General features: G+C 41.4%; 1 protein-coding gene across 8 annotated transcripts in view; it reads right to left on the bottom strand.

Moving 5' to 3' along the window:
* Positions 1 to 21014, bottom strand: part of pde1a (phosphodiesterase 1A, calmodulin-dependent) — a 342865-nt gene that overhangs the window by 15912 nt on the left and 305939 nt on the right. For 4 of the 8 annotated variants that reach the window (XM_072261740.1, XM_072261744.1, XM_072261743.1 and 1 more), the window contains one exon: positions 15494 to 15787. The exons of 1 other annotated variant lie outside the window; for it this stretch is intronic. In XM_072261740.1, coding sequence (XP_072117841.1) covers positions 15494 to 15787 — 294 coding nt within the window. Of the gene's footprint in view, positions 1 to 14848; positions 15788 to 21014 lie in introns of those variants that run through there. 3 more of the 8 variants (XR_011886436.1, XM_072261742.1, XR_011886437.1) reach the window with 3 other exon arrangements.

Genomic DNA, 21014 nt, shown 5'->3' with positions numbered 1-21014 from the left:
TTTTAAAGAAATGGGATGAGAAATGGATATCAGCATGATAATGGGATACAATGAGACCTGTTTATCTAATGCTGGAAAAGTTAAAGTTCATTAAAGGCAATTGCTAAGTACCAAGATGGGAGGTAAAATGTTGTTCTTCTAGTTGTGTTTGGCCTCAGTATGGCAGTGGAGAAGGTTAGTCAAATTAAAATGTTCAAACCAGAATGGAAGTGTGACTGAGAAATTAACAGGCATGCAACAGGAAGCTCAGCATCACCCCTGCAGAGCACAGATCTGATCTGCAGAAGAGTCCACATAGTTAACACAGAATGCAGTAGACTAAGTTGGAAGAAATGCAAGTGAATCACTGCTTCAACTGGAATGATTGTTTGTTTCCCTGGATGGTGGGAAGGGAAAATACGAATGGACGGATGATGCATCTCCTCCAGTTGCATGCAAAAGTACCATGGAATGGAGATAGACGAGTGAACCAGAGAGTCATGAAGTAAGCGGACCCTGCAGGATGCAGAACGGGGAGGGGAGGGGAAGATGAAACTAGTCTGGGATTAAATTGAAGCTGTAATACTATTCTATTTTAATAACTAACAAATACTTGAAATCCAGTAATTAAAACAAAATATTACAGGTTTTGAACAACTTGCAAATTGTCAGCATTAGCTTCTTTAATTACTGATCTATTCAGCATATTCCAATATAGTATCTCAGCTTGAATTCACCTGTAGTCTAGTCTTAAACATAAATATAATAAATTGTCAAAACATACCATTTCAATTCATTTTTGGAATACTCTCATTTACTGAAGAAATATTTGAATCTCTCCTAATTACGCATAATTTCTTCATCTAAGTCAGTGGTCCCCAAACTCCGGGCCACGAAGCATGCAGGGGTGCAGTGGTAGCCAGAGCACACCCAGCACATCCTTAAGAAAAAAGCCGAAATAAAAAAGCTAATTAATTAGGTGCCGCCCAGAAGCCAGTCTTCATTAGAGGAACTGAGGTGGAGAGGGTCAATAAATTTAAATTCTTCGGCATTAAGGATCGACGTTTCTCTCTCTGGAAGGTGTCAGAGGATCTGTCTTGGGACCCGTACGTAACTGTCATTACAAAGAAAGCACGGCAGCCCTTATACTTCTAATAAAGTTCGTGTAGATTCAACATGTCACCTCGATCCTGACAGCCCTGTCTTTTCAGCCTGTCTGGGCTGGCGTTTAAATTAACCAAACAATGGAACAGCTAAAGGCTCCAGCGCCCTGGAAAGAGGAGTGAACATCGCGTAGAGCAAGTGAAATCGGCAATCGCCTCTGATCTGGGCCGGCATTTACGTGCCGGGAAGCACCTAATTAATTAGCTTGTTTATTTCGGCTTTTTTTCTTAAAGATGTGCTGGGTGCGCTCCAGCTACTGCTGCACCCCTGCATGCTTCGCGGCCCGGTATCGGTCCGCGGCCCGGAGGTTGGGGACCACTGATCTAAGTCATGAATATAATCCTTAGTTGATTTATCATTTTTGCTATTGAAATAATAATAAAAGGACTACTGAGAATTTTAACATCTGAAAAATACATGAAATGTAAGGAAGTCGATCATGTAAGTCTATTGCCGGAAAGCAGAGTATGAGCATGTTTCTCTTCAAGGACTGAACAAACTAGAGAGGAAACCAGCAAGAGATTAATGTCAAGAATCACATCTACCAGCTTCTTTCACACAGGTAGGTTGGCTTACAAATATTCATTTTTTAAAAAAAGTTGAGAAGTAGGTGAGAAAATCGTTCACTTGTCCTAGAGTCACAAGGCTGAGCGGTTCAAGCCTGATTCCAGAGACTTGAGCATATTATCCTGACTGACAGCCTGACACTTAAAAAGGATATCACATTGTGCCATTTCAGCCATCTAAATACTTCTGTAGTGAAGTTATTTTCATAATGTAGAAATACAATCTTCAATTTGTGCACAAAAATATATTACTGCATTTTATGGGATTACGTTTATTCCATAAATATTGATTGGGATAAATAATGATGGATAGGCATTGACCTGATATCAGGGATAGCTTACCTGTTCGTCTTCAGAATGTTACCACATCACTACTTTTGTACAGGTGTTTGCTTTTGTGCCTTTTTCTGGTGGTATCACTAACAGTGCAATACTTTCTTCCTCAATACTATACTGGAATATCAGTCTTCACCTCTGTTCTCACGTCTCAGAATTGTGGCAAATTCATAACTTTCAGAAAGGGAAAGAAGATTGCTACAAGCTAAAACACTAATATGTTGTATCTTCAATTGTAAAGCAACTTATGACTTCATGAGGTCATGAAGGATGCAATATAATTGCAAATCAGCCTTCCTTTAATAAGCAGAGATCAACTTATTGAGGATGTGAATATGCATTTTGTGAATAAAAGGCTTGAATGATCCATAAAGTAGTGTAAGATTTGATGAGATACACACACAAGTAAAGGGAAATTTTACTATACCAGCCTCTATATTCTCTCAGGTTACATACCTGTCTAAAGTTGTTGTAAATTAGTTATTCCCATTTTAATCATGCTATCTCAAATCTGGAAGCATTCTTTTTAAAAAAAATAGTATATTAAATGTTTGAGGAAATTTGGCTTGTCACCTAAAACACTTGAAAACTCTACAGATGTACTATGGAGAGCATTCTGACAGGCTGCATCACTGTCTAGTATGGTGGCGGGGGGGGGTGGTTGAGGCCAATGGCCAATGGCACAGGACCAAAAGTAGCTTTAGAAAGTTGCAAAATTATTCAGCTCTATCTTGGGGACTGGCCTCCGTAGCATCCAAGACATTTTCAAGGAGCTGTGCCTCAGAAAGGCAACCTCCATTACTAAGGACCCCCATCACCCAGGACACTCCCTCTTCTCATTGTTACCATCATGGAAGAGGTACAGAAGGAGGCACACACTCAGTGATTCAGGAGCAGCTTCTTACCTTCTAACATCTGATTCCTAAATGCTACAACAGACAGGATCTCCCGGTTGCCACCGACTTCAACTCTGCTTCACATTCCCATTCGGATATGTCCATACATGGCTTCCTCTACTGCCATGATGAGGCTAAACTCAGGTTGGAGGAGCAACACCTCATATACCGTCTGGGTAGTCTCCAGCCCCTTGGCATGAACATTGAATTCTCCAACTTCTGGTAATTCCCTCCCCCTCCCTTCCCCGTCCCAGTTTCACTCTGCCCCCTCCTCCAGCTGCCTATCACCTCCCTCATGGTTCTGCCTCGTTCTACTACCCATTGTGCTTTCCCCTACTCCTTCTTCACCTTTACTGACTATCTCCTCCCCCACCCCTTGATCTTTCCCCTTACTGGTTTTTCACCTGACATCTACCAGCCTTCTCCTTCCCACCCTCCCCCCACTTCTTTATAGGGCCTCTGCCCCTTCCCTCTACAGTCCTGATGAAGGGTCTCAGCCCAAAACGTTAACTGTCCGTTTCCACGGATGCTGCCCGACCTGCTGAGTTCCTCCAGCGTGTTGTGCGTGTTGCTTCGACCCCAGCATCTGCAGAGTATTTTGTGTTTTCAAGTAGGGCTTGCTGCCCAGAATAGACAATAAACAGTGGGTGCAGACTAACGAAGTCGAGCTTTTCATTTTCTCAACAGGCTGGAAAGGCTAGAGTACATGACAGGGCCACACAATGTTAAATAGAGGAAACAAAAGCAAGAGTAAGACTTTTGAAACCTGGGAGATTGCTCCCCCATTCAATGAGATCATACTGACTTTTAATCTCAGTGTTACTTTCCTGTACTAGAAATATAGAAAACCTACAGCACAATGTCCTTACCTTAGAACTACCTAGGCTTACCATATCCCCCTATTTTTCTAAGCTCCATGTACCCATCCAGGAGTTTCTTAAAAGACCTTATCATTTCTTCCTCCACCACCGCCGCCGGCAGCCCATTCCACGCATTCACCACTCTCTGCGTAAAAACTTACCCCTGACATCTTCTCTGTACCTACTAACTCGATATCCCCTCTTTTCTTTAAAACCTGAAAGTCAACTGACATCCATCTTAAATACGCTCATTGACTGTGCTGCTCTAGCCCACAAAAAAAATTCAAACACTTCCCACATCCAGAAATCAGTCTTTATTGAACTCTCTTCACTTAAAATAAATAGGGAGAGCTTCTCTGTGCACAATATTCCAGATGTAGTCTTATCAGGATCTTAGTTAAATTCAGTAATCCATTTTAACCCTTGCACTCAAATCTTGTAATGTTGACCAACATATTTCTAATTGCTTGCTGAATGTTCATATCTACTCTAAACCCACTGAACATCATTATTTTTTAACCTTTGCCAATGAAATGTACAGCAAAACTCTGGCAATTCACTGTCGGAATGTTTGCAAATCCAGTGGTTCACCACCTGACCTATTCATTTGTTTCTCAGGGCAAGCTGAAACTTACAAACTGAAACATTCAAGCTGAAGTTCACCATCTTCTACTTTCCATTTCCTTCAAATTCATCTGAGCTTTGTTTCCTTCTTCCTTTAAGCTGAATTTTCTGAATCCCTTAAATTCACCAAACGTTTTACTATTATTGGGTAACAAGTAAAAAGGGAAAATGAAAGTATTTTGTGTAGAACAGAGGGATCTAGGAATAATGGCGCATAGTTCCCTGAAGGTAGAATCTCATGTGGATAGGGTGGTGAAGAAAGCTTTTGGTATGCTGGCCTTAATTAATCAGAGCATTGAGTATAGAAGTTGGGATGTAACGTTGAAATTGTACAATGCATTGGTAAGGTCAAATTTGGAGTATTGTGTGCAGTTCTGGTCACCAAATTATAGGAAAGATGTCAATAAAATTGAGAGAGTACAGAGGAGATTTACTAAAATGTTGCCTGGGTTTCACCTCCTAAGTTACAGAGAAAGGTTGAACAAGTTAGGTCTTTATTCCTTGGAGCGTAGAAAGTTGAAGGGGGGAAAGGTATTTAAAATTATGAGGGGGATTGATAGAGTTGACGTGAATAGGCTTTTTCCATTGAGAATGGGGGAGATTCAAACAAGAGGACATGAGTTGAGAGTTAAAGGGCAAAAGTTTAGGGGTAACATGAGGGGGAACTTCTTTACTCAGAGAGTGGTAGCTGTATGGAACGAGCTTCCAGCAGAAGTGGTTGAGACAGGTTCGATGTTGTTCATTAAAGTTAAATTCAATAGATATATGGACAGGAAAGGAATGGAGGGTTATGGGCTGAGTGCAGGTCAGTGGGACTAGGTGAGAGTAAGAGTTCAGCACGGACTAGAAGGGCCGAGATGGCCTGTTTCCGTGCTGTAACTATTATATGGTTATATGGTTATATGGTATCACTACAAAATCAAGTAGGGACCTTTTAAAGCATGATTAGAATGCAGGAGCAGTGTGCTCCAGTGAGGATGAAAGGATGATAAGGTTCGAGGTTATTGTAAGTTCAGTTGAAAAGAAAAAGAAGCTTGAGAAGCTGAAATTGGACAAAACTCTTGAAGAATATAAAAGAAGCAGAAAGAAGTTATTTCTACTTCCTTTATATTCTTCAAGAGCTTTGTCCAATTTCAATTTCCTAAGCTTCGATAGGATTGGGAGGATTAAAAGGGGCCATGAAATGTCTTACGAATGTAAGGTTACGGAAAATCTCAAGGCATTAGGAGCAAGCTGGTAGCTGGAGAAAGGGTAAGTCCACACAAGGACAAAGGAGAGAATTTCTTCCAAAAGCCTGAAGAAATGGATGGTACTAAATAAATGTTCTGTGTACACCAAGGAGGAACACTTGGATAATGGTGATATTAAAGAGTGGTATATCGATTTAAGTTTAGATAGAGGTACAGCAGTAACAGGCCCTTCGAGCTCAATGAGTCCACGTCACTCTGTTACAACCACGTGACCAATTAATCTTTTAAACATACAACTTTGGAATGTAGTGGAAACTGAGCACCCAGAGGAAACCCATGTGGTCAAGAGGAAAATATGCAAACTCTTCATAGACAGTGGCTATCATAGTGTTATATTAAGTGCTACGCTACCATGCCGCCCACTAAGCTGTTCTAAGGTATGTCACTGTTAAGAAGGATGAATTGTTGGGTATATGAAATAGGCAGGTAAGTCTCCAGTGCCTGATCGAATCTATCACAGGATGTTCAGGGAGGCAAGGGAGAAGATGGCTGAGTCCTTGACAGAGATCCTTGTATCCTCTGTTGCCACAGATGATACATCAAAAGAGTGCAGAAAAGCCATTGCCATCCTTCCGCTTAAGGAGGACAACAAGGATAATCCAGGAAATTATTGACCACTGAGCTTTATATCAGTGGTAGGGAAATAGGGCAGATTTTTCGGAATAGGGTTTACTTGTATATGGAAATCTTGGCAAAATTAAGCCTAGTCAGCATGGTCTGATAAGTGTGAGGCCTCGTCTCACAAGTCTGATCAAGTCTTTTACGGAAATGATGAAACTGACTGATGAGGGGAGGGAAGTGAATGTCATCTACACAGACTTTAGTAAAGCATTTGGTAAGGTAGACTGATTCAGAAGATTAAGTCATACGGTAGGCTTATAAGCTGGTTTGGTCATAGATAACATAGGGTAGTTGTTATCTTTTGTAACATTAAACTAATCAAAAGAAAAATATGGAGCTGAGATAACGTGTATGTATATTTCTTAGTTTCATTTTTCCTTTAGTGAGGTCCCCACTTATGACATGGTGGTGCAATGATGTATGCCATTCATGTATTTTTATATATAACCCATAATGAATTATGTAAACAACAAAGAATGCTGAATTAAACAATATATTTACAATATTACTGAAATATTACTGAAATATTAAATACACAACACTCCTCCCTGCTTAGCTATAAACAGTATAGAATGCATCTCAACTTATATACATATACAGTATGTACTCTATATACAGTATTCTTTATAATACAACTACTATATAGATATCCACAGCACAGTAAATTTTAAATTGTCCTATTCAGGCCTAAAGATTTAATTGCTGTGGAGGAATTCTTACTGTTGTGGGCTAACATGTTTCCTGACAAGCTTGGGAGGGGGTCACTGTGCTTGGCAGGTGTGACAGATGGCTGCAAAACAATCTCGGGTTCTGGGGCCTCATCTATGACGGTTGTAGAAGTGACTCTGGGACTACAGGTAGTGGTTTTGACAGTCCTGGACATCTTCCTTATCAAACAATTGACTCTGCTGTTCTCAACATCTCGATGTCTCATCTCCAGATGACATCAGACACAACCCCCAGTGTGTATGAGAGGGGTCCAGCTCTATCCTTAAGTTTTCCAAGTACCCATTTTTGATCACTTTTGTAGTCCCTTGCCAGGACCGCTTGTCCAGGAGTGAAACATTGAACCTCCTTGTTCAAGGAGCACTTAATCTGTCTCATCGGTTTGTCTTGTTTACTAATTCTGAGATGGGGTTTGAGGAGATCTAAGTGTGAGTGCAAGGGACGACCAAGAGACAGCATAGCTGGTGAGTTGTTGGCCGTGCAGTGAGCTGCATTGTGATATGCAAGGAGGAAGTTAGCGGGATTCTGATTCGTTGTTAGCGTAGTGTGTTCTGCCGACAGTGCTAGCAGTGTGTTCTTTAGATTCTGGACAAACCTTTCTGCCAATCTGCAGCTGGATGGTACGATGCAAATGTAATCTGTCTTATTCCATTCATTTTTAGGAATGGCTGAAACTGTTCCACAACAAACTTTGGACCACGGTCACTGACTGAGTGTTCTGGAACACCAGTCCTGGAGTGGAGGCTTCTCAACACGTTAACAGTGTGCAAGCTGTGTTGGAGGCGATTGGGAACACTTCCAGCCACTTTGTAGCTGCATCCACTACTACCAAATTTGTTCTCATGAATGTTCTGGCAAAATCCACGTGAATCCTCTACCAGGGCACTGTAGGCCATTGCCGAGGACGGACAGGCACTGCTCTTTGCACCTTCTGGACATGTTGGCATCCCAAACAGTGCATGGCAAGCTGCTTGACCTGCTGATCTATCCGAGGCCAACACCATCATTTTGACCACACGTAGATCACCGGCATGTGGCTACTCCTGTAATTTAGCTCCCAGCTTGGATGGTATAACAATTCCCATTCCCCACATCAGGCGACCACCGACAACAGCAAATTCATCCCAGTGTTGGTAAAAATGGAGGAACTGGAATTTCTGTTGCACGTCCCAGCCATTTTGATTTGCTGTGTAGAACCGACACAGCGCAGGGTCTGTTCTGGTTTCCCTTTGGATTATCTCTTCCCTTTGGAATACTTTAAATTTGCATTAGGGAGAATACATCAAGGAGTGTTCTCATCTGTAAATTTTTCAGGTATTTTCTTTTTCAAGGATAAATGGGTCAACCCATCAGAATTTCCATGAGTAGTTGTCCTTTTGAATTTCATATCCTCCAAGAAACAGAGCCCACCGTTGTATTCGTGCTGCTGCTGTTAGTGGAACACCCTTCTGTGGACTGAAAATGGACACTCGTGGTTGATGATCAGTAAGGAGGGTTAACTCTCTCCCATACAGGTATTGGTTGAAAGATTTTACACTTCAAACCAAACAAAAGGCCTCTCTGTTAATCTGTTTATAATTTTTCTCTATCTTACACTTGATATATTTGAGTTTTCCAGTGCCATCCTTGAACACATGCTGTGGCATCATCTAGTACCTTTCTTAATTCACTTCCAGTTGACTATTTTACCGGGGATATGGCATACAAATGGTGGATGAATCGTTCATCACATTGTAGTTGTCTTAGACTCTCATGGTTCCCCAATGCTGGCCTTTCTGTTTTTACCACATAAAACCCCATTGTGGCTTGTTGGTTGCTGTACTTCACTGTTATGAATAACATTCCCACAGGAATGATCTTTTCTCCAGTTTAAGTTCTTAGTTGGATATCTGCAGGTTTTAGCTCAGTTTCTTTGAAATGCCATTCAAAATCATTTTGTGGAATAACTGGAACAGCTGAACCAGTGTCCATTTCCATTTTAATAATGCGCTGTCCACTTCTGATGATTGTCTATTCTTAATTTACACATTGTAAATCTCAAGGCTATGCAGTCCTGTGAGCCTCTCATCATTTTCAGATTTTTCATCAATTACATGCAGATTAGTGCTCTTTTTGAAACTGAAATTTGACTTTTTATCACTTTCTCTTCCCAGTATAGTCCATTTCTTTCTGTCTGCCCCAAATGCTTTTTGTATGTATCCTATTTTGTTGCATTTTCTAGCAAATTTCACCTTTAAACCTCCATTGGCCAGTAACACAATTTGTTCAGCAAGGCAGGCTGCCATCTAGACATTGCAATTTTATTCACACTCACCTTCATCTATGACTGCAGCTCAATTGATTTCTCAGACTGCTGTTTCCATTGATACAGTAATTTCTACTGCTCTTTTAAATGTAAGTTGTCTTTGAGTTAGGAGCTGTTTTTGAATGTTTTCTTGTAAGATTCCACAAACTAAATGATATCTAAATGCAACATTGAGACCATGACTGAACTGACAATGCTCAGACAGTCTCTTAAATTCAGCCGCACATGCTGAAATGGACTCCCCTTCCTTCTGATTTCACTTAGGAAACCGAAAGAGTTCAGCAATCATGAATGGTTTTGGTTGTAAATGCTCCAGTCAGATGTATCAGTATTACAGCACAGTAAAGGGATTTACAAAGGCATGATAAAGGAGCTGGCCAACACTGATTGGAAGGGGACACCAGCTGGGATGATGGCAGAACAGCAATGATTGGAGATTCTGGGGGCAATTCGGAAGGCACAGGCTAGATACATCCCAAAGATAAAGAAGTATTCTTATTGGAGGACAAGGCAACCTTGGCTGACAAGGGAAGTCAAAGATAGCACAAAAACAAAAGAGAAGCCATTTAAAATAGCAAAAATTAGTGGGAAGTTAGAGGATATGAAAAGTTTTTTCAGATATATAAAGAATAAAAGAGAAGGAAAAGTGCATACTGGACCACTGGAAAATGAAGCTGGAGAGGTAGTAATTGGGGATAAAAAAATAGCAGATGAACTGCATAAGTATTTTGCAACAGTGAAGGCACTAGTAATGATCTTTCAAGAATTACTAGAATCTGGAATGGTTTTCGAGAAATGGAAAACTGCAAATGTCACTCCACACGTTATGAAGGGGGAGAGGCAGAAGAAAGGAAATTATAAGTCAGTTAGCCTAACTTCAGTAGTTGGGAAGATGTTGGAATCCATTATTAAGGATATTGTTTCTGGATACTTGAAGGCACATGATAAAATAGGTCAAAGTCAGCAAGGTTTCCTTAAGGGGAAAATTTTGCCTAACATTCCTGTTGGAATTCTTTGAGGGAATAACAAGCAGGGCAGATAAAGGAGAATTTGTGGATTTTGTGTACTTCTCTTATGCTTCAGAAGGTCTTTGACAAGATGTTGCACATGAAGCTGCTTAACAAGGTAAGAACTCACGGTATTACAGGAAAGATACTTGCATGGATAGAAGATTGGCTGACTGGCAAGAGGCAACGATTGGAAATAAAGTGGACATTTTCTGATTGGCTAGTGGTGAATAATGGTTTTCCGCAGGAGTCGCTGTTGAGGCTGCTTCTCTTCACATTGTATGTTAATGATTTGGATGGTGGAGTTGATAGCTTTGTTTTCATGCTTGCGGACAATATGAAAATAGGAGGGGGGCAGGTAGTTTTGAGGAAGCAGGAGTCTGATGAGTGACTTCTACTGATTGGGAGAAAGGGCAAAGAGGCAGCAGATGGAATATAGTGTAGGGAAGTATGCACTTTGGTAGAAGGAATAAATGTATAGACCATTTTCTAAAATCAGAAGTGCAAAGGGACTTGGGGACTTGTACAAGATTCTATAAAGGTTAACTTGCCAGTTGAATATGTGGTAAGGAAAGCAAATACAATGTTAGCATTCCTTTTGACAGGACTAAAATATTAAGAACAAGAATGTAATGCTGAGGCTTTATAAAGTATTGGTCAGACTGCACTTGGAGTATTGTGAGCAGTTTTGAGCCCCTTATCTAGGAAAATATATGCTGGCTTTGGAGGTCCACGGCAAAGATTCCAGGAATGAAGGCTTAATATATATGAGAAGGGTTTGATGGCTTTGGGCCTGTAATTGCTAGAGTTTAGAAGAATGAGGGGGAATCTCATCGACACCCATTGAATATTGAAAGGCCTAGATAGGGTGGATGTGGAATGGATGTTTTCTATAGTGGGGAGTTGTCAAAGTTTATGGAGAGTAGGCAAGGTACTGAGGTTGAGGGCGTTAATAGATCAGCCCTGATGAAATGGTGGACCAGATTCAATGGGATAAATGGCTTAACTCTGCTCCTAGATCTTATGGTTTTCCTGAAATTGTAATGCACCACATACAATCAGTGGCTACTTTATTAGGTACACCTGTACACCTGCTTGTTCATGCAAATATCTTATCAGCCAATAATGTGGCAACAACTCAATGCACAAAAATATGCAGACATGGTCAAGAGGTTCAGTTGTTCACACCAAACATCAGAATGGGGAAGAAATGTGACTCAAGTGACTCACCCATATGGGTCCTAGCTATGCCTGCCTTTTTGTTGGGTTTGTGGAACAGTCTATGTTCCGTGCCTATTCTGGTATCTGTCCCCCACTTTTCCTTCGCTACATCGACGACTGCATTGGCGCTGCTTCCTGCACGCATGCAGAACTCATTGACTTTATTAACTTTGCCTCCAACTTTCACCCTGCCCTCAAGTTTACCTGGTCCATTTCCGACACCTCCCTCCCCTTTCTAGATCTTTCTGTCTCTGTCTCTGGAGACAGCTTATCCACTGAATTCTACTATAAGCCTACAGACTCTCACAGCTATCTGGACTATTCCTCTTCTCACCCTGTCTCTTGCAAAATGCCATCCCCTTCTCGCAATTCCTCCATCTCCGCCGCATCTGCTCTCAGGATGAGGCTTTTCATTCTAGGACGAGGGAGATGTCTTCCTTTTTTAAAGAAAGGGGCTTCCCTTCCTCCACTATCAACTCTGCTCTTAAACGCATCTCCCCCATTTCACGTACATCTGCTCTCACTCCATCCTCCCGCCACCCCATTAGGAATAGGGTTCCCCTGGTCCTCACCTACCACCCCACCAGCCTCCGGGTCCAACATATTATTCTCTGTAACTTCCACCACCTCCAACGGGATCCCACCACTAAGCACATCTTTCCCTCCCCCCGTCTGTCTGCATTCTGCAGGGATCGCTCCCTACGCAACTCCCTTGTCCATTCATCCCCCCCATCCCTCCCCACTGATCTCCCTCCTGGCAATTATCTGTGTAAGCGGAACAAGTGCTACACATGCCCTTACACTTCCTCCCTTACCACCATTCAGGGCCCCAAACAGTCCTTCCAGGTGAGGCAACACTTCACCTGTGAGTTGACTGGGGTGATATACTGCGTCCAGTGCTCCTGATGTGGCCTTTTATATATTGGCGAGACCCGACGCAGACTGGGAGACCGCTTTGCTGAACATCTACGCTCTGTCCGCCAGAGAAAGCAGGATCTCCCAGTGGCCACACATTTTAATTCCACATCCCATTCCCATTCTGACATGTCTATCCACGGCCTCCTCTACTGTAAAGATGAAGCCACACTCAGGTTGGAGGAACAACACCTTATATTCCGTCTGGGTAGCCTCCAACCTGATGGCATGAACATCGACTTCTCTAACTTCCTCTAAGGCCTCACCTCCCCCTCGTACCCCATCTGTTACTTATTTTTATGCACACATTCTTTCTCTCACTCTCCTTTTTCTCCCTCTGTCCCTCTGAATATACCTCTTGCCCATCCTCTGGGTTCCCCCCCCCCTTGTCTTTCTTCTCGGACCTCCTGTCCCATGATCCTCTCGTATCCCCTTTTGCCTATCAGCTGTCCAGCTCTTGGCTCCATCCCTCCCCCTCTATCTTCTCCTATCATTTTGGATCTCCCCCTCCCCCTCCAACTTTCAAATCCCTTACTCACTCTTCCTTCAGTTAGTCCTGACGAAGGGTCTCGGCCTGAAACGTCGACTGCACCTCTTCCTACAGATGCTGCCTGGCCTGCTGTGTTCACCAGCAACTTTGATGTGTGTTACTCAAGTGACTTTGATGGCGGAATGATTGTTGATGCCAGATGGGGTGGTTTGAATATCTCAGAAACTGCTGATCTCCTGGGATTTTCATGCACAACATGCCTCTAGAGTTTGCAGAGAATGGTGTGAGACACAAAGAAAAATATAGTGTGTGGCAAAAAGTCCTTGTTAATGAGAAGTCAGAGGAGAATGGCCAGACTGGTTCAAGCTGTTGGAAAGGTAACCACATGTTACAAGTGGTTTTCATCTCTAAATGCATGACAATTTGGACCTTGAAGAGAATGGGCTACAGCAGCAGAAGGCCACAAACATACAGTCAGTGGCCACTCTGTTGGATATAGGAGGTACCTAATAAAGTGGCCACTGTGTGTACATTCCCTTTCATCCGTCACGCTAGTTACAACTTCATTGAACCCTAACAGATTTGTCAAGCACGATTTACGTTTCATAAATCCATGTTCTCTCTACTCAAACCTTTCATTATTTTTCTAGGTGTTCTGTTGCCACTTCCATAATAAGATAATAGGGCCTTTTCCCTACATTAACAAGTTAGTTTTTTTCCTGTTTGGCTTCCTTCTTCCTCAAATAACTCAAACCTGCTCTTGGATTCAGTTCCTTTTTTCTAAAGTTGTGACCTCACTGGTAACTAATCCTGGCCTCTACCTTATTGTGGCCTCAAACACTGATAGCTTGCCTGCAATTGGTCTGAAGTTAGACAGCTCAATTTAAATGGGAACCAGTAAATTTTCTTTTCAGAGATACAACATGGTAACAGTCTCTTGCAGACAAACAAGCCTGTGCTGTCCAATTACACCCACGTGACCAATTAACCTACTAACTTGTACACCCAGATGAATAAATATCCCAAGGCATTGGTCAGACTACTCTTGGAGTTTTGTGAGCAGTTTTGGGCCCCTTATCTACGGAAGGATGTGCTGACATAGAAGAGAGTCAAGTGGAGGTCCACAACAATGAATCTGGGAATTAAATGGTTAACTCATAGGGAGTGTTTAATCTGGGCCTGTACTTGCTGAAGTTCAGAAGAATGAGAGGGAATCTCATTGGAACCTACTGAATATTGAACGGCTTAGGTAGAGTGGATGTGGAGAGGGTGTTCCCTACAGCGGCAGAGTCTTGGATCAGGTGGCACAGCCTCAAACTACAAGGACATCCCCTTAGAAAAGAGATGAGGAGGAATTTATTTATGTAGAGAGTGGAGAATCCATGGAATTCATTGTCGCAAACAGCTGTGGAGGCCAAGTCAGTGGGTATATATAAAGCGAAGATTGATCGGTTATTGATTAGTAAGGAGTCAAAGGTTGTGGGGAGAATCAGGAGAATGGGTTTGAGAGGGATAATTAATCAGCCATGATGGAATGGTGGAGCAGACTTGATGGCCTAATTCTGCTCCTATTTCTTATGGTCTTATGATCTTTGGGATGAGGGAGGAAACTGAAGTACCCCGAGGAAACCTACAAGGCCATAGTGAGAATGTACAAACTTCTTACAGACATTGGTGGTTCTGAACTCAACTCACTGGTGCTGTATGCTACATTAAACATGCCAGCCTAGTCTCATTTCTGAAGCAGTAGCTAAATTTCAAATTCAAACATACAACATTTTATCAAAAATCTGACTATCCCTTTAAGTTAGTCAAAGCTTTATGACTCAAATGAATCTGATGACAGATGGGAATATCACTGAATAATAAAGAAGGCCGATAAACTCACAGGTTACACCAAGCAAAAATAGCAAAGTAGGAAAACATGACACCAACGTCTCTCCTGAAGCTCTCTGGAAGAATGTGGGATGATTGCAGAGTTAGGGTATCAATGGGAGTCCAGGATCAAACTTGCAAACAAAATGGAGAAATCAGTTCACCTGTTTTGACTGTGGTATTTACAAAGTGAATGTAAATGTAGCACCACAAACCATAGGAAGTGGTATTGATAGCAAATAGTACAGCAACATCTTTCATTTTGAGAGTAACTGTACTTCACGCTATTTGGTACAATCTTATGAATAGCAAATATTATATCAGTATTATTACAACCCTTCTCAGAAATCTACACCGATGTCTATTTTCCATATTGACTGACTGAGTATTGCACAAACGAAAACATTGCTCATATCCTGCCGCTTCTGAGAATTGTTACCAAGTCCGTACAGAAATTCAGTTTGCAGAGCAAATTTCATTCAGTATGCAAACAAAAAAAAAATTATATCTTAATCTCTGAGCTTAAGTGAGATCATCAGGATCCAATCAGAAGATGTTGGTCAGTCAAGTTTGAAAAGCCGCCACTTTCAACATTACTCCAAATAATAATTGATACACTTTCCTAAAGTATTACTACCTAATCAGTGAGTGGAGTTACCATTCCATGGTGGTCCATGTTGAATCAGAGTCTTTGCTGGATCAGCATCATGTTCCCAACTTGCAGAATCACAACTGGTGGTGTAGAGATGTTTTTGCAGAATAGGGTTGTTGGTAGCTGTTGAAAGTTGGCAAGCTTGGTTTACAAGAGACTTGAATGGAGAGATATTTCTTTCCTGGATCTCTTCATCATGTCCCACACTTACGTTATCATCTGCTGCCATTAGATTCTCATTGTTGTTCTCATGGTGGTCATCATGCTCATTTTGTTCTTTACCCAGTCTTGTTTTTTCTTCTGTAGTTTGCAAGTTTTTTTTATAAAAGAAAGAGAAGTAAAATATTTAAGGTGATAATTAAGAAAGTAAACATTGATCTCATAACTAGTGAGTTACCTTTTTTAGGGTTAAAGCAAAATCAAACCCCACATGGACTGATTGGGCTGTTGAGTTCTATACAAATGCCGTCAATAAATTTATTTCAGAAAAAATATCTAACCTTAGGTTTAACCTTATTCATCATCTTTGAAAAAATATTGATTCCTTATTGGGACATTCATTCAAAAATACTAGTCATTTTCTAGTATCTCACTTATTTAGCCAAGAGTCATGAAAGCTTCTTAAACATGATCTTAGGGCATAGTGACTAAGGTCATTTCCAGTGCTCACTCAATTATCCCTGCATTAGTATTTCTTAGAGGAGTCACTGACAATTAAGATAAGGATTCCTGGGCAACATTTCCTTATAAATACTCCTTCTTCTGAGATGGGTGAGATGCTATGTAGGACTATGACTCAGAACTTGACGGGGTAAACCTCTCAACTCTTTGAGGGATCTATTGTTCTTATCATTTGCTTTAGTGCTGGATGAACATTATCGCTGAGGTTGATGTGAGTTGATCATTAACATGGAATTAAATATCAAACAGTCATAGATCATCTAAATGTAGATAATAACTGATAAGACCTGTCCCCTAACTAAAATTACTCAAAGGAATATTTGATGGGACGAGACAGGATTGCTTCAGGGTAAACTGTAGAAGTCATCTGGTTGATGGGTTACTGAGATCAACTGGAAAGAGTTAGGATGAACAAAAACTATAAGGTGAGAGTAGTTAGTGAGAATTATATCTGTTGCAGACAACATCACTGTGTTTTCCACATTTTTCAATTCTAATATAAACTGATAGCCTGTCAGAAAGCTGATCATTCAGTAGTCCCAAATTCAACCAGTTACATTTTCAATGTTTTGACCGGAAGCATGGATACATCTGGCATAATCAGATTGAACGTTGTGCAAAAAGAAAGAGTTGAAGATCAGCTTTATTTGTCATGCACATGGAAACATAATGTTTACTTGCATCAAATCAAATAAGCAAGGATTATGCTGGGCAGCCCACAAGTGTTGGCACACTTCCAGTGCCAACATAGCATGCCAACTAATGCTAACGTTACACCTTTGGAGTATGGGAGGAAACCAAAGCACCCAGAGGAAACCCACGTGGGCACAGGAAAAACGTACTAGCTCCTTACAGGAGAGGTGAGAATTGACCCGACTCATGTTCCCTTACACTCTGGCTCTGTTTTGATTCTCTGCTACTCTTTGTACCTTTCATTACCTTTGGTGAAGTTATCATCAGAAAGTAAGAACTCAGGTTTTTCTTTATCTAAGGGTTCATGTAATAGGGTTTGGTTTCTATTACCACGATACAAACAACTGAGAAATGGCCCCATTAACACATACAGATGGCCAATCACAAAAATCTTGCTCTGTATAAGAATTGACGTGAGGAAAGACAAATTAAGGAATTGCACAATATGGGAAGAAATTAGTATACAGATCCTGAGCAAAAAAATCTAATTATTGAGAGCAATTTCTAAATAGCATCTCTGTCACTTTACACGTAAGTCTTCTCATCACTACAACACTAGTCCCTAGGAAATGCCAACCCGATAGCTGATGATATATGAATGTCGGGGCATCAGCTCTAAGACAGCGGATAGCATTCATAAAAAAATAATCAGGAGATTATTACCTGCTTAGTTTTGTAAGACTAGGTGGGGCAATACTGGGCAGAGCATTCACAGCATATAATCCCTTGTGTCTTCTGGGTCTACAGGAGTCTATCTACAGGAAGTACAGTGAACCTAAAAAAGTTGCTTGTTTTTGTACTTTTTTAATTTTAAAGCCCCTCCTGCATCAGCCTTTCTGAAGGTCACAGAGCTTATTGTTACATATCTTCTGTTTGTCTTCTATCCCTGTTTAGGATCCCATATGTATATTACATCCTGAAACAGAAAATATCATTCTTTGTGAAACAGCAGCATCTACTATTCAGAAGCTACTGATTAGTATAGTAATAAAGATAACTATTTAGATAGCCTGTGCATGCTGGACCATCTCATGGTGAATCAGGAATTTGTGTTGTTTCTGTTTTTATTTGGACCTATTAAGTGTTGCCTTTGTGATAACTTTGCATCAGATAGAAGATGGAAGTGGAATATCCCATTCTCCATATTTTTTTTCTAGCATTTTGAGTCAACAATGGTGTGTGTTAGATGAAATAAAACAAAACATAAAGTACTGGAAGTATTTTTCAAGTTAGGCAACATCTGTGAAAAAAAGAACCTATTAATATTAATATTATTTGCTCCCTACACAACTCCGTTGTCCATTCGTCCCCCCCATCCCTCCCCACTGATCTCCCTCCTGGCACTTATCCGTGTAAGCGGAACAAGTGCTACACATGCCCTTACACTTCCTCCCTTACCACCATTCAGGGCCCCAAACAGTCCTTCCAGGTGAGGCAACACTTCATCTGTGAGTCGACTGGGGTGATATACTGCGTCCAGTGCTCCTGATGTGGCCTTTTATATATTGGCGAGACCCGACGCAGACTGGGAGACCGCTTTGCTGAACATCTACGCTCTGTTTGCCAGAGAAAGCAGGATCTCCCAGTGGCCACACATTTTAATTCCACATCCCATTCCCATTCTGACATGGCTATCCACGGCCTCCTCTACTGTAAAGATGAAGCCACACTCAGGTTGGAGGAACAACACCTTATATTCCGTCTGGGTAGCCTCCAACCTGATGGCATGAACATCGACTTCTCTAACTTCCGCTAAGGCTCCACCTCCCCCTCGTACCCCATCTGTTACTCATTTTTATGCACACATTCTTTCTCTCACTCTCCTTTTTCTCCCTCTGTCCCTCTGAATATACCTCTTGCCCATCCTCTGGGTCCCACCTCCCCCCCCCACTCCTTGTCTTTCTTCCAGGACCTCCTGTCCCATGATCCCCTCGTATCCCCTTTTGCCTATCACCTGTCCAGCTTTTGGCTCTATCCCTCCCCCTCCTGTCTTCTCCTATCATTTTGGATCTCCCCCTCCCACTTTCAAATCCCTTACTCACTCTTCCTTCAGTTAGTCCTGACGAAGGGTCTCGGCCTGAAATGTCGACTGCACCTCTTCCTAGAGATGCTGCCTGGCCTGCTGCGTTCACCAGCAACTTTGATGTGTGTTGCTATTAATATTAACTTGGTTGGTTTGAAATGTTAAGTCTGTTTTTTCCTCTCACCAGACGTTACCTGACTTTCTAAATACTGATAGCAGTCTCTCTTTACTTTTATTTTACTTTTGCATTACTGTACCCTATTATCTTAGTCTCAACCTACTCAAGTACTGCATCATTATGAAATTTTCAGATCGTATTCAATCCATTCTGCAACCTGCCAGTGAAATCTAGTGCTGGAGATTTGAAACATCTGCTCAATGTGAATGTTTGTATCATCTGCAAACTTCTTCATCACTTCCAGTTTGTTTCAGTTCAAATCCGTAATAAAAGCAACAAAAAGAAATTGACTAATTATTGAGCATTGTGGAATTCCGTTGGTATTATCTGTCCATTCATAAGGACAAACATGAATCATCACCTCTGCTTCCTGTCCTTGAAGCAATTGTAGATTCCAGATTTGCTGTTTCAATTGGTAGTTTACTAGGAATAAACAACTCTAGTTTAAAACTTTCACAGAAACTACTATTTAAATACAAATCTCTAGTTTTTCATGATTTGAAATTTTGCTATATCAAACCTGGTTATTAATTTCAAAATATTATTTAACATCAATCTCAGAAAGTATCCTGCAAATGAATGACGGGAGCAGATTTAGTGCTGAAAGCTTGGAGGCATTTGTAATGATCTTTGAAGAATCACTAGACTCTGGCATGGTTCTGGAGGACAGGAAAATTGCGAATGTCACTCCACTCTTCAAGAAGGAAGGGAAGCAGAAGAAAGGAAATTATAGGCCAGTTAGTCTGACCTCAGTGGCTGGGATAATGTTGGAGTCGATTGTTAAATGGGCACATGATAAAATAGACCAAAGTCAGCATGATTTCCTCAAGGGAAAATCTTGCTTGACAAATCTATTGGAATTCTTTGAGGAAATAACAAGCAGGATAGACAAAAGAGAATCAGTGGGTGTTCTGTACTTGGATTTTCAGAAGGCCTTTGACAAGATGCTGCACATGAGGCTGCTTCACAAGTTACGAGCCAATGAGATTCCAGGAAAGATACTGGTGTGGATAGAGGATTCATTGCTTGACAGGAGGCAAAGAGTGGAAATGAAGGGAGCATTTTCTGATAAGCTGTCAGTGACAACGGTTGTTCTGCAGGGGCCTGTGTTAGGACCGATTCTACTTACAGTGTCAGTGATTTGGATGACGGAATAGATGGCTTTGTTGCAAGGTTTGCAGATGATTCAAAGGTAGGTGGAGAAGTAGGTCTTGTTGAAGAAACAGGGAGGCTGAGAAAGGCTTAGCCAGATTAGGAGAACGGGCAAAGATGTGGGAGATGGAACACAGTGTCGGAAGGTGTATGGTTACACATTTTAGTAGAAGGAGCAAAACCATAGACTATTTTCTAAACAGGCAGAAAATTCAAAAATCTGAGGTGCAAAGGGACTTAGGAGACATCATGCAGGATTCCTTAAAGGTCAACTTGCAGGTTGAGTCAGTGGTGAGGAAGGCAAGTTCAATGTTAGCATTCATTTTGAGATGACCTGAATATAAAAGCAAGGATGTAATGCTGAGGCTTTATAAGACACTGGTGAGGCCTCACTTCGGTTATTGTGAGTAGTTTTAGGCCCCTTATCTGAGGAAGGATGTGCTGACATTGGAACATTGGAGATGATTCAGAAGTGGTTCAGGAGAAGATTTTGAGGAGCTTTTAACGGCTATGGGCCTATCCTCACTGGAATTTAGAAGAATTCGGGGGTTTCTCTTTGAAATCTATCAAATGTTGAAAGGCCTAGATAGAGTGGATGAGGAGAAGATGTTTCCTATAGTGAGGGAGATAAGCACCAGAGGGCACAGACTCAGATTACAAAGACATCCCTTCAGAACAGAGATGAGGAGGAATTTCTTTAGCCAGAGGGTGATAAGTCTATGGAATTCATTGCCACTGGTGGATGTGGAGGTCAAATCGTTGGATGTATTTAAGGCAGAGTTTGATAGGTTCTTGAATAG

The sequence above is a fragment of the Mobula birostris genome, chromosome 6 (assembly GCF_030028105.1).
Source record: "Mobula birostris isolate sMobBir1 chromosome 6, sMobBir1.hap1, whole genome shotgun sequence".
Classification (NCBI taxonomy): domain Eukaryota; kingdom Metazoa; phylum Chordata; class Chondrichthyes; order Myliobatiformes; family Myliobatidae; genus Mobula; species Mobula birostris.
Note: the sequence above shows the minus strand (reverse complement) of the source record. Positions and strands in the feature narration are given on the sequence as shown.